Source organism: Psammomys obesus, unplaced genomic scaffold (genome assembly GCF_907164565.1).
Source record: "Psammomys obesus unplaced genomic scaffold, mPsaObe1.curated_primary_1811, whole genome shotgun sequence".
In the NCBI taxonomy this organism is placed as follows: Eukaryota; Metazoa; Chordata; class Mammalia; order Rodentia; family Muridae; genus Psammomys; species Psammomys obesus.
This window is the reverse complement of record NW_026585644.1, coordinates 10785025-10798683: the sequence shown is the minus strand read 5'-3', so window position 1 is coordinate 10798683 and position 13659 is coordinate 10785025. Positions and strand designations below refer to the sequence as shown.

The 13659-nt window shown below is 41.3% G+C and overlaps 1 protein-coding gene across 1 annotated transcript in view; it reads left to right on the top strand.

The window, feature by feature from the left end:
• The first annotated feature begins 7161 nt into the window (after window positions 1-7161).
• Polr1f (RNA polymerase I subunit F) overlaps window positions 7162-13659 on the top strand; it is a 16164-nt gene continuing 9666 nt past the window's right edge. The window contains exons 1-2 of the mRNA XM_055625578.1: window positions 7162-7450; window positions 12042-12183. Of these exons, the coding sequence (XP_055481553.1) occupies window positions 7197-7450; window positions 12042-12183 (396 nt within the window). The 5' untranslated portion in view covers window positions 7162-7196. The remainder of the gene's footprint in view (window positions 7451-12041; window positions 12184-13659) is intronic.

The following is a 13659-nucleotide window of genomic DNA, read 5'->3' as shown; positions in this document are numbered from 1 at the left end:
AGCTCCTATAAACTCATATATTTTAATGCTCAGGCCAGGGAGTAAAATTGTTTGGAAGGATTAGAAGGATTAGGTCTCTCTATTTGTCTTTGTCTCTGCCTGCCTGCCCCCCCCACTTGCTTTCACTCTCTCTTCCTGTGCATCTTGATGTAGCTCTCAGCTACTGCTCCAGTGCTTGCTTGTGTGCTGACATGTTTCTTTGTAATGCATTAAACCTTTGAAACTAAAAGCAAGTCCCCAGTGAATGTTTTCTCTTATAAGAGTTGTGTTGACCCTGCCTCCTGCGTGCTGGGATCACAGGAGTGGACCGCCATACCTGGCCAGTAAGTCTCGCCTGAGATGATATGGCTGTGACATCATTTTGAACAAGTAAAAGATGTTCATTCCTATTTCTGTACATGTAAGTTTGGTGATTTTACTGGTCGAGGGGAGAATCTGCTTTTTCCTAACAGTAACTATTCAAAATCCCGTGATGGCACACTAATGAACAAAAAAACTCACGGCACAAGAGCTGCTACTGTGCTCTTTAAGAGAAAAAGGAAACTGAGCAAATTATGTGGGTATGTGAGGAACAGAAAAAGAAACACAACAAAGGCGATTTAGCTCACTTTCTTTGCTTTTGTTTTTTTTAATAAATTATAAATACTTTATCCATTTATCAAAGTTCATCCAAGAACTTCCAAAATATTTAATCTTCTTCATTCCTCAGGGATTATTCATTCACAAAGTAGGCCACCTGCAGAAAAGATTTTTATTTTAGAAAGTCAGAGTTCAGACATCAAACTAGACCTAGGGATTCATGGACTTAAAACCACCAGAAATAAATGCTTCATTCAAATAGTAAATAATTGTCACAATTGTTCTAAACCAGTCATGAAATAAAGATCTGTTTTTCAAAAAAAAAAAAGTTGTGTTGAATGGTGTCTCTGCACAAACAATAGAACAGCAATTAAGACACATACAATCTTCCAGGAGATGGGAAGGGCAGGTAGAATTCTTGAAGAAGAAAAAAGATTCTCAGCGTTCACAAGCCTCAAGTTTGGATATTTAGACTGTTGTTTGAGGTTTATTGTGGTAGTGCAGGATAGCCTAGCATGGTAATCCCCTGCCTCAGCTTCTTGAGTTGCTTTTGTTGCAACTGTGTACCACCAATCCCAGTTACACTTACTTTATACTTTCCAATATGAGTGCTTATTTCTTTTCAATGTAATCATGGTGGGTTAGGATCAGTCAGTGTCAGGATTAAGGTTACTCAGGGTTAGGGTTAGTGGTTAGTAGTTGGGGTGAGGGATTCAGTCAGGGTTTGGGGATAGGGTTAGAGTTAAGAACAAGACAATAATGGGAGAGCTCAGAACAACAATCTGTAAGTTTAACAGCACACAATGTCATCTTTAAACACATGCTCAAGTTGGGGTGTGTGTGGGGGGAACAGCTACATAATGGCTTGTTTGTAAAAACCATTGTACTTTACTGCAGTGAAAAGTGAATCCTGTTTACATCGTAATGGCTTTTTACTCACACAACCCTGAAGTTGCTTTCACCAGATCTGCTGTGTTTGTTTCTAGTTAAAGCAAGTTGTTACAAACACAGTTAAAATGGCAACACTTTTACAAGTACTAGCACTTCTGTGTGTGTCCGTGCACCTCCCGGAGCAGTACTGAGAGACAAGTGGTGATTGTTTGGCAAGAAAGCGGAGCACATGAATTTATTAATGTAGCACTTCAAAAGGACATATTAGTTAGTATTAGATTTAGAGTTAGTTTAGAGTTAGAGTTCCGGTTAAGAACAAGAAAGAAAAATAGAGCGGAGCAGAAAACTTTACCACCACTCAACGTTACATTTAGAAAACACACAAGTAACTAAAGCACCACCTAGTGGCATTTTGGCAAATAACGCTGTATTTCTACTGCAGCGAAAACTAAATTCCATTTACAAGGAAGTGGTCAGTTTTGCTTGCACGACCTTAAAGTTGCTTGCAGCAGAACAGCTGTGTGTACGTTCTGAAGTAAAGCAAGTTGGTTAAAAAACATAGTGAAAGCAGCAGCACTTTTCCAAGAGCAAGAACTTTGTTATACCAATGCAAAGTGATACAGACAGAGAAACGGTGATTGTTTTCTAAGAAAGCAGAGCACACACTGCCTAGGGGTCCCACTGCCCAGGGGTCAGGGCTAGGCTTAGGGCTAAGAGCAAGAAAGTGATAACAGAACCAAGTACAAAAATCTAAGTTTTAAAAGCACATGGTGACGTCTTTAGAAAAAGATGTGCAGAAGTGAAAAATCACTACCCAGTGGGGTATTTGCAAAAACCTTGGCACTTCTATTATGGGGTAATCCAAATCCCGCTTACAATGGCATGGTCAGTTTTTCTCCTGCAACTCTGAAGTTGCTTGAATCGGAACAGCTGTTTGTACATTTTTAGGTAAAGCGGGCTTGTTAAAATCACAGTGCAAAATGCCAGTGCTTTTTTTTTTTTTTTTCTTAAACGAGCAAAAACTTTGTTAAACCCATGTACCTCAGAGTGAAGTCCTGGCTATCATATGCATGCCTGGGAAGAAGCCCTGAGTGTCCTGCACCCACATGGGAAGAAGCCCTGTATATCGCGTGCCCACATGGAACACATCCTGGATATCCCGTACCCTTGTGATGCCAGATCCCTGATGTACCGAATGGCCATTGCAAGATAACTGTCATCCGCGCAGAGGCAGAGATCCTGGCTATCGTGTAACTTCGAAGGAAGATAAAGTGTATTTCATTTTTCTGTGTTGGGAGTAGCTGTGGATAGAACATTTCCACGTGATAAGCAGGCCTGAGTATATCGTACCCGTACAGGAAGCAGCTTTGCATATTACGGACCTGCAATGGACAAAGTCACAGATATCACACGCCTGTATGGCAGACAGTCCAGGGCATTGGTACCAACGTGGTAAGCAGTACTTGGTGCCGTGTACACGCTAAAGGAAGAAATGATGACTATCACACGCCTGCATGGGAAGCCCTCTTAAATGTGTGCTATGTGTGGGGGAGCAAGACCTCTATATGATGTACCCACATGGGTGCCCTGGATACCATTTATCTACCTGGGAAACAGTCCCGGACATCATGAACCTGCATGAACCTGTTAAAAAGCACATGATGTCGTGTGCTTGCGTGTGTAGTCCTGCATGTCAGCTACCACACAGGGAATGGTCCTGGATTTTAAGTCTCCACAGGAGAAGCAGTCCCGGGTATGTTGTCCCTGAATGAGAAGAGGTGATGTGTATCATGGACCCGCATGGAAAGCCGTCTTAGGGAATGATCTGGAAATCATGTACCAGTGCGGTGTGAAGGCCTGTATATCCTGTGCTCACGTGTATGGAGCGCTAAATATCATGTGTCTGCATGGAAAGACGTGTGTATCATGTACCGTTATGGAGAGCAACGCTGGACGTTGTATAGCAGCCTGGAAAACAGCCCGGTGGATCATGCAGCCACATGGGCAACTCTCCTGGAAATACTGTCCCCAAGTGGGAAGACGTTCTGGACGTTATTTTTCCACATGTGAAGGATTCTTACATAACAAGAATTCTTATTGCAAGTACCCTCATGGCAAGCAGGCCATGATCTCATGTACCCCACTATGAAACAGTCCTGTTTGTCAGGTTCCCACGTGGGTTGGCATCCTGCATATCATGGAACAAAGTCTTGTACCCACATGGAAAAATTCGTATATATCATATAACTGCATAGGAACCAGTTCTAGATGTCATATGACTGTCCTTGATGTCATGTACCGGCACTGGACCCAGTGCAAGGGCAGCAGTCCTGGGTATCATGTATCTGCTCAGAATGAATTCCTCCATCCCACGTGCCAGCACATGAAGCTGTTTGTATGTCCTGTGTTTGCATGGTGAGCAGGCATGCATGTGTACTACTTGCATGGAATGAAGTCCTGGAATCTGTATCACTTGGGAAGAAGTCCTAGTTCTTGTGCATCTGCCTGTAAGTAATTCTGAGTCTCATGTACCCACACAGGAAGTAGTCCTGCACACATACCATGGGTCTGTATTGAAAGAATGTTGCATCTATGTGCCCATATTGGAAGCAGTCATGGCTATCGCTACACACGCACAAAGAACTGGTTATCTTGACCCAACGTTAGAAGAAGTCCCGCATCTCATACGCCATCACAAGCCTGTACGTGAAATACCCCCAAGGGAAGCAATTTAGAATACGAGGTCCATGCATATGTGGAGCATGCACAGACGTGAGTCCCGGCTATCTTACACTGTTATCAACAGTAGTCCTGAATATTATGTGACAATATGGGGGAAAGTTCTGGATAGTATGTGCCACAGATGTTTCTCTGGAAGAATCAGACTCATGGGAATCAGAGGTCCCAGCTTTCTTCACAGGCAGGAGAGGTGTATTCCAGGGTGACTGGCAGAGCTCCAGGATTCCTGTCTCTTCAAGCCAGGCAATATGGACTGCAGTTTCCCCTATTGTTCCTGGGTTATTGGGTATTGTTTAATCTGAACAGAGGTAGCTGAACCGGTTAGTTGAACAATTACAGAAGCTTGGTGCTGTACTAGTCCTGGGAGGAGGTCGTGGTGATTTATTCTGACAGAGGGTGAGACACTGACATTTTTCTGGCTATCTGTACATCTAACCAAGTCTCATCATCAGAGAAGGTGACAGAGGCTTTCAGTTTCTGTAAAAGGTCTTGCCTGAATCAGTTCTCTGGTGTTAAACACTCCTAAAGCTACCTGCAGCACCTGGGACCTACTTATATCTTTAAATTCTTCTACCCTTTAAACTTTTTTTCTAATATATGGGGCCAACTGAGTGACAAGGAATTTTTTTTGTAATTTATTCACTTTATATCCTGATTGTAGGCCCCTCCCTGGTCTTTTCCTGATCCTACCTTCCATTTCTCTTCCCCACTATCCTCCTCTCCTAGTCCTCAGAAGCAAGAAGCCCTCCTCCCCTACCATCTGACCCAGCCTATAAAGTCTCATCAGGAGTGCCTGGATCCTCTTCCTCTGTGGCCTGGCAAGACCACTCCACCAGAGGGAAGTGATCAAAGAGCAGTCAACAGAGTCCATGTCAGAGACAGCCCCTGCACCCCTTAGGAGGCAAGGGAATTAAAAAAAAATCAGCTGTCATTAGTCTTTCTACAAACTACCTAGTGAAATTGCTTAAAGTCTCTTTGGTTAGTGTTGGACAGAAGAGAATCTGTTCTGTCCAGGCTGCATTTTCTGCCAGCAGTCCCCACTGCCCAGCCCAGGGACTGTTCTTTACTTTAAAATTTTTTTTTCAGAGAATGGTGATTTTACAGATTACTGATTGAAAAAAGATACATAAATTATTATGAAAGAGAAAGGAGTAGAACTTTCTCTTTTCCTTCAGGCTCAGCCCATGAGGACTTTGTCCCTTCCCCAGGACTGCTTAGAGCAGGCATAGAGCAGAGAGAATGCTCACTTTGGGGGAACTATTGTCTGTTTCCCGTGTGCATTCTGCTAAGACTGCAGAAAGCATCCTGGAAGAGGCCTGGGCTTCCTCCACCTCCACACAGTGACCAACCCTGACTGGGAGCAGGAATCAAGCAACAAAGCAAGTTGTTGGTTAGGGTTGCCTAAGAGACTTCTAAACATTATATGGTATTGCTACTGTCCTTGGTTGGACCCTAGAGGGTAAGTTTCTGTTAATGATGATACCATGCACATCAGACTCAGAGCCTAAAGGGTCTGAGGCAGAATTGATCCAGAAGTCTCCTCTATGAAGACTAGCTTTCACTGTACACGAGTCAGCATACAAGCTTTCAGGGAGGGAAACCACCAGTCGTTACACAGCTATGATGCCCATGAACCACCTCAATGGTCAGAATGACATAATAACCCCATGGGTCCAGTAGTGCCACACATTACTTTTTGGCAATCAGCAGCTCTTTAATTGGACTTAAGACCCATCAACAGGAGGGAGATCATGCCTAGTAATGGAAACCTAGCAAGTACCCATAGCCACATTCTAAATATCGTCTTTAGATACACAGATAATGGTAGTCCTCACCCCTCATCAAAGACAATTCTCTTTGCAACAGATAAAGACCATTTCAGAAAACTACCAATCAAAATGTAGAGTTGTGGATTCTAGTCCCAACGGATACATCTATAATACAATTCCTGCCCTTAAGGCTTAGGGGTCATTACTGAAGAAGGTGTGGGTTGTAAGAGCCAGAGGAAGAGTTTGGGCCATGAGAACATCACCCAAGTGAAACTTTCCTCTTGGGAAATACAAGCCCTCCCTGCTGATTTGATTGGTTTGGGTATACAAAAGAAGGCTCAAGGTTGATAGGTGTGCTTAGCGATTTGAAAAGCATGGCATGACCCCCTCACAGTGATTCAGCAGGAGGAAGAGGGAAGCCAGATTGGAGAGATATGGTGGCATCAGTTCAGACGTTGCCTTTGAGATTTGTGGCCTGCTATGTAGGCCTGTGTTCATCCTAGAAAAAACACTCCATTAGTGTTTCTGATTCCTTACCGAACAGCTTCAGCTCATAAAAATTTATCAGGCCACATTGCGACTGGAACAGGCACTCCTATTAACAATCATGCTAAATCCAATCAAGAAAATACCTAAGTGGCACATGCCTTTTTATCCCAGCTCTCCTGATGCAGAGGCAGGCAGGTATCTAAGAATTAGGACCAAACCAGCTTGGTCTATATAGTGAGTTTCAAGCCAGCCACGGCTCCATGTAAATACACCGTCTAAAAACAAAACCAAAAACCCGAACAAAAGGAAAACATCGATTTATTAGACCTTGGCCTAGCACTGAAATCAACTAAGGTGCTTTGAAAAAAAAAAATCAAGCTATATTGGTCCTCTGCCTTTTTAGGTTTGAGTGCTCAGATCAATAAAATGAAGCTTCGCCCCATAACTGAGCATACTGCGCAGTGATGAATGATCTATATATGCCTACATAAATCAGGAGTTCCCTGGATTTGATGCACACTCAATAAAAGTACCACAGCCTTGGCGTTTCAGCTGCACTTGGGAAAGAGCAGCAGCCCTCTGCTGGTCATACTTCCTTAATGCAGCCTTAGGTGAGAAAAAGCCCTAGCTCGCCACCGGTCGCGGGTTGATGACATCAGCCGCGCGTCGGAGGCGCGGCGGGGATGCTTGCGTCACCCGTGTGCGCCCCGAAGCACCCAGGCCAGCCTCATGGCTGCGGGCTGTGCGGACTCACCGCGGCCCAAGGCGGCCTCCGAGAGGCCCGTGGCGAGTCAGGCCGCGGTTCTGCCGTGCCTGGAGCTGCCGAGCTATGCCGCGGCGTGTGCGCTGGTGAGCAGCCGCTACTCCTGCCTGGTGGCCGCGCCGCACCGCAGGCACATCGCCCTGTCGCCGCGCTACTTGAGCAGGAAGCGCACGGGCATCCGCGAGCAGCTGGACGCCGAGCTCCTGCGCTACTCCGAGAGGTAAGGGCTCTCCGTCTCCTGGTGCGAGCCGGCAGCTCCGACGGTGCCCGCCGCCCCTTCTCAGCTCGGGAACGAGCCCTGGCTACGTAACCCCATGGCGCCGCGGAAGTAAGGTCGCACGGGTGGCCTGAACCTCACCCCAGCCTCTGCGGTTGTCGGCGCCGCTGCCCTGAATGAAGTGGCCCAGTTCTGGCGGTGCAGCAATGCAAAAAGTATTTCCCGCGTGGAGACTAGTGGTGCCAGGTGTCTAGAAACCCACTTGGCTGAGTTTTGTGTGGGTATTAAAAGTTTCATTCAGCCACTTCCGGGTGTGTTCTCACTTAATAGTGAAATTTTGCTGTCAGTACTAGAGTCTCCTTCCGTGGAGACAGCATATAAACATGGATAAGTCATTTCATTGCAAAACATAGGCGGGTTTGTTTGTTTTGGGTGGATTGCTTGGGTTTTCTTCTCTGGCGCCTAATTGGGGATGAGTGATGAGCATTGTTTTGTTTGTAGGAACAGAAAGTCTGTTCACTTCTTTAGACACAAACACACACACTTTAGTGCATTTATATTAAGATACTTGAAAAAAGTCTCAGAATTTCAAAGGGAAGTGATATGCCTTTATTACTCAACTATTTTGACGCGAAAGGGGCTGAGGTTCTAAGACTGAGGCTTATGGGCTCCCAGAAACATCCTTGCCCTTCAGTAATTCTATGAAACTTCAGAAATAGCAGGGATTTCCTATGTTTCACGGGCAGATTCTTCAAAGCTGTTAGCACTCTAGAGGATTTTGGCACAGTCAACCCCATTAACTATCAAGCCTGCCTAGAACAATACAACTTCCTTTAAGCACCATTACACACCTGTATGTCTTATTATGACTTAGGGAGTTGGCAGAGAGAGAGAGAGAAAAGTGAGGTCCTGCTTTCATGCCATGTTGCGATCGTGTGGGGATATAGACGTAAGGCAAATCCGGTGAACTGTTAAAATTTGACTAGACCTAAAGTAAGCTAGAGTGAGAAAAGTGAAATTAGATCTTGTTACATTTGAGGACAACACAATAGGGTGGTATTTAGATGGGAGCATTCCTGCCAGTGAGCGACATAAACAGATGGGTAGTGAGGTAAGCTAGAATGCTGGGACCAGAGAACTGTAAATACTGTACAACTGCAGTGAAGCTTATTTCAGGGGAAACACAGTGAATGCCACTGGATTCCTGAGTAGAATGTCAGAGACTGAGAGGTGACCTAGAAGTTGGCCATTGTATCCTCCCATTCTGCCTTTATCTGTCATTTTCCCTTTTCTTTAAGTTGTTTTGTTTTTTTAGATTTATTTATTTACATATTGCCTGTGTGTGTATATGTGCATCCTGCGCATGCCTGGTGCCCCCAGAAGAAGGCATCAGGTCCTCCGAAACTGGGATTATGTATGATTGTGAACCACCAAGTGGATGCTAGGAATGGAATCAGGACCCTTTGCAGGAGCAGCAAGTGCTCTTCCACTGAGCTGTCTCTTTAGTTCCAAGTTTTTGATTCTTAAAGCACAGTTGTTGCTTTATCCACTTATTAGTCTCCAGTGGAGACTTGAAACTCTCTTGAGAGGAATAGTACGTATATAGTCCCTAAGACATGGCTACATCTGCAATTTGAGAAACAATTTTGAATTAGACGATATTTTAAATAGAATGAGGCAGTAGACAAAGAGATTAATTAACAATTCTTATAAGAAAATGATTAGAGGGTTTGAAAGATTCAAGAATATACAGGTGATCATTAAACATGAAAACATAGGCTGTTATGCTAAGTATTCTAATCAGTTTTTCATCCGTTAGGGGAAAATTATCTAGAGATGTATAATAGGAGTCATTATTCCAGATGAGAAACCAATAATTTCTGTAACAGAATTGGATAATGCAGCCATGTAGAACAGAACTCTTTAATTTATCTGGACACCTCCTCTCCTTGTTACTATGCTAAAAGCCAATTTTTTTTTCAGTTCAGATTAGCTTCCAGTGTTATTTGAGTGTTAGTTAAGAGTATTAATAAAGCAAATGACAAAATACTGAAAATACTGAAAATTGTATTATAATATTAATTAACTATTTATCCTATATAGTTTATGTTTTTAGACTTGTGGGCAGTTCTGTAGCATCAGTAGCTCTGTCTTCTGTTTCTTTAATAATGAAAAAGAAATAGGATTGAGATTCCCATGTTAATGCTTGAGTTGTCTCAGCAGCATTTAATAGACTATTACATTTCTTTCTCTGTGGCAGTTTTTTGTCTTTGTTTTTTTACTTTCAACTTTGGACTGTTCTGTTAGAGAAAGTAAGTAGTTTTCTAAGATCACATTGTAACATCTAAGTTGAACATTTAAGAAGCAATTTGTGGGGGAAATAAAACAAAACAAGACATATTCTTTTCCATTTGCCACCCTTGGGATATTTAAAGATGTCAGATGAATATCCCTTAAACTTGATTTAGTTGCCTCCTACATATCCTAGGTGAAGTTACCTTGTGAACCTGATAACTACTGATTTTATACACACACACACACACACACACACACTTAGATATACATATATGTATATATATACTTGATTTAATGTATCAATATATATCAAGTATATATGTGTGTATACTTGATTTATATTGATATATGTGTATATATGTGTATATATATTGATATAAAGTAAATATAGTTATATACATGTATATATTAAATTGAAAAACATTTTTAGTGTTAGAATGTCTTTCTTTGAATATGATTTTGGTAAGTTCCTCTAAGTCTCTAAGTAGTTTCCCTAAAGGTTTTATGGGTTTACACATTCTTTTAGCCTGCCACTCAGTGGTCATAACAGTCCTTAGCGATGTTGAACCCTGTTGGACCTGGTATTCTCCTTAGGAGCAATAGTTTGCAGTGTTCTCTTTACTGTTATGAAAATGAAATGCTGAAATGAAATTTAAAAATTAACATGACCTATCTACATAACTGAACATTTTACATGGTGTTCCAACCTATAAAGTGTTTCAATACATGACATTCAAGCAAAACTGTTTGGGAGGATTGAAGAAGTTAGATGCTTCTGCACTTGTACATAAGAATCATTGAATAAGTGTTGCAGTCAAATGCAGATTGATTAAACAGGCATTTTGCACTTAGAGCTCAGATCATGTATGTTGTATCTACAATTACCAATGCTTTTATGAAATAGTTACTTTTGGTAAGGTGACACAAAACAGTTTTTCTTGGATTTATATATTATTTCATATCCAGCAGATTTTTGTTATGTTAGGAGCACATAAAATTGACAGATGACTTTATGTTACTATATATATTCTGTCCCTAGTGATTTGGAACAAGTTTGCCTCTGGTTTAAGAATATGCAGAGAGGCTGCTTGCACATGTGCAAAGCTAGTCTGCACAAAGCAGACTTTCTTTCCCGGCTTTTGCAGTTTCTGTGATAAACGCAAACAACGCCACATGTTCTCAAGTGTCTTCCATGGGACAGCAGTGCTTCCCCCGTGGAGGTCACTGCTGTGTATTATAGAGAGAAGGTTTTTGGCAGAAGCAACAGACACTTTTTCTTGCCAGTTGTGGTGGTTACTTCTGGGCTTCCCTTTTGTCCTCTTTTCAATGTCCCTAACATTGTCTTAGGGATGTTATGACTTCTGGTTCGGAAAGCCACGTAGCAGCTAAAAATTCAAGAGTATTCTAGGACATCTGAATTTATGGTTTTCCTAATTTGGTAGCCATTGCAATTCCTTTCCTATGGGTTGTGGCTGTTTCAATGAAATCTATTGAAAGTTCTTTCTCTTTAGAGATTGTACTAGAAATTTAATTGAGGCCAATAAAACATTTTTCTGCTGTCCATAGTCTTAGAGTTGTGTGTTGAATCAAAACATATATACAGATGGATTCAATAAAATTAGGTTACAAATAGTAATAAGTTTTACATGTGGTAAAATAGTGATTTGTGTGTGTATGGGGGGTCAGGGCAGTTTTCTTGAAGTATTTGGTGTGGGAGAAATAGTAAAGCTCATGCATCTTTCTTAGTTAACTGGCCTTTTGAAGTAATCATTGCCTGCTAATCTTGACTTGAAATGTGTCTGTCTAAGTGTCAGTCAGTTTCCAAATGATATGGTTGTATATACTTTTTTTCTGCTTTCAGTTTGGTATTTTTCTCTATTAAGTCATTGGTTCCAGTGATCAAAGTAGATTAAACAGTAACGATTCCCTTATTATATACTATTATGCATAGAGATTCAGTAATGGTAGATAATGTCAAAATTGCCTATATTCATACAAGCACCTAAGTATTTCCTTTCCTAGTCCCATTATTTCTCCTAGTCTGACTGATTGAAATAGGCATCATATAAGGAAGAGCCAGTTTATTTCTAGTACATAGTTTTGAATACCCATATTGATAGTCACATTGGAATTTTTTGGTAACCTGTAATTGCTAAAATCTGCTATTGTTAGTCTATAAGACTAGGTGATGCCACTATGCTTGGGAAAGACTGGTATATCAGGGAGATTCAGCAGATCAGTATGACTGTCTTTAAATAGGATTAACAATATCCTTTTTTTTTTTTTCTTCCTTTAACAGCCTTTTAGGTGTTCCTATTGCATATGATAACATCAGAGTTGTGGGTGAACTGGGAGATATTTTTGATGATCAAGGTCACATTCATCTTAACATTGAAGCAGATTTTGTTATTTTCTGTCCTGAACCAGGACAAAAGTTAATGGTATGTACGTATTTTTTTTCTTCATTTCTTCATATAATTTTTTTTCTGTGCACCCCTACCCTGACCTAGTACCCTTTCCACTCCTTAATCATCATTATTCTACTCCTAGGTTACTTTTAAAAATGAATTTTAGTTTCCACATATGGAAGAAAACCTGCATTTGTCCTTTCCATGCCTAACTTATGCCACTTAACACCATGTACTCCAGCTCTCTTCATTGCTGCAAAGCACAGGAATTCTTTCTTCTGCATGGATATGTTTATTCCACAGTCTTGCACTATGTGTGTAAACTGTAGTTATCCATTCATCTTTTTGCTGCTTTTGTGTCTTAGCTGTTGTGAACAGTGCCACGTGAACAGGAGTATAGAGGCACTTCTTTTCCGTGTTGCTCTTATTTCTCCCAGGTTGTTATGGTCATGTAGCACTACCCTTCTTTATAATGTCTGTTAATTTACAGTCACAACAAGAGCTCATATGAGTTCTTTTCTCTCACATCTCTCCAGCAAGTGTTTTTTGTGGTTGTTATTAACGATTTAGGTGGAGAATTGAGTCATTTTCTTGTTGCTATAACAAAATACTTGACTGAAACAGCTTGAGGGAGGAAAGAATTTGTTTGGCTCCTGCTTTAGTTAGCAAGGAGGTATGGAGCACACACATTTTTAATCCCTTTAAGTCAAGAAGCAGAGAAAGGACTACTCGTGCCTAACTTGATTTCTTATTCTCTCGGGGCCCTAGCTTTGGTTCTGTTCCTCTTCATGACTGTTAATCCTCTTTGGAAACTGTCTCATAGATACCCCCACTAGTGGGTCTCAGTCCACTAGGTGATTCTAACTCTTGTCAAGCTTTGATGGTGATTAGCCATTGCAGATACATCACTGGCATTGTGATTATATTTCCCTTGTGGCCAAAATGTGAGCATTCCCCCATGTGTTTATTTCTACTTCTTTTGAGGAATGTTTATCAGATCATTTGCATGTTTTAGTTAACTTACTTCAATTACAAGTACCTAAGAATTTTTTTCTTTTTTCTTTTTTTGGCTTTGTTTCTTATGTTCTGGTTGAACTGCTGTTTTTTTTGTCTTTTGTGCTTTTGTATAAGGATTTTGTTTTCTAATTCTATAAAGAACATTATTGGTTGTTTGGATTTTGCACTGTAGGTTGCCTTTATCAATATAATAATTGTAATTGTATTGTAATAGGTCTTCCAAATAAGAACTTGGGGAACCTTTTTACCTTTTTTTAAAAAATGTATTTAATTTTATTTTATGTGCATTAGTGTGAAGGTGTCAGATTCCCTGGAATTGGGGTTACAGACAGTTGTGAGCTGCCATGTGGTGCTGGGAACTGAACCCAAGTCCTTTGGAAGAACACACAGTGCTCTTAACCACTGAGGCATCTCTCCAGCCCACCAACCTTTCCACCTTTTAATCTTCTTTCTTTCTTTCTTTCTTTCTTTCTTTCTTTCTTTCTTTCTTTC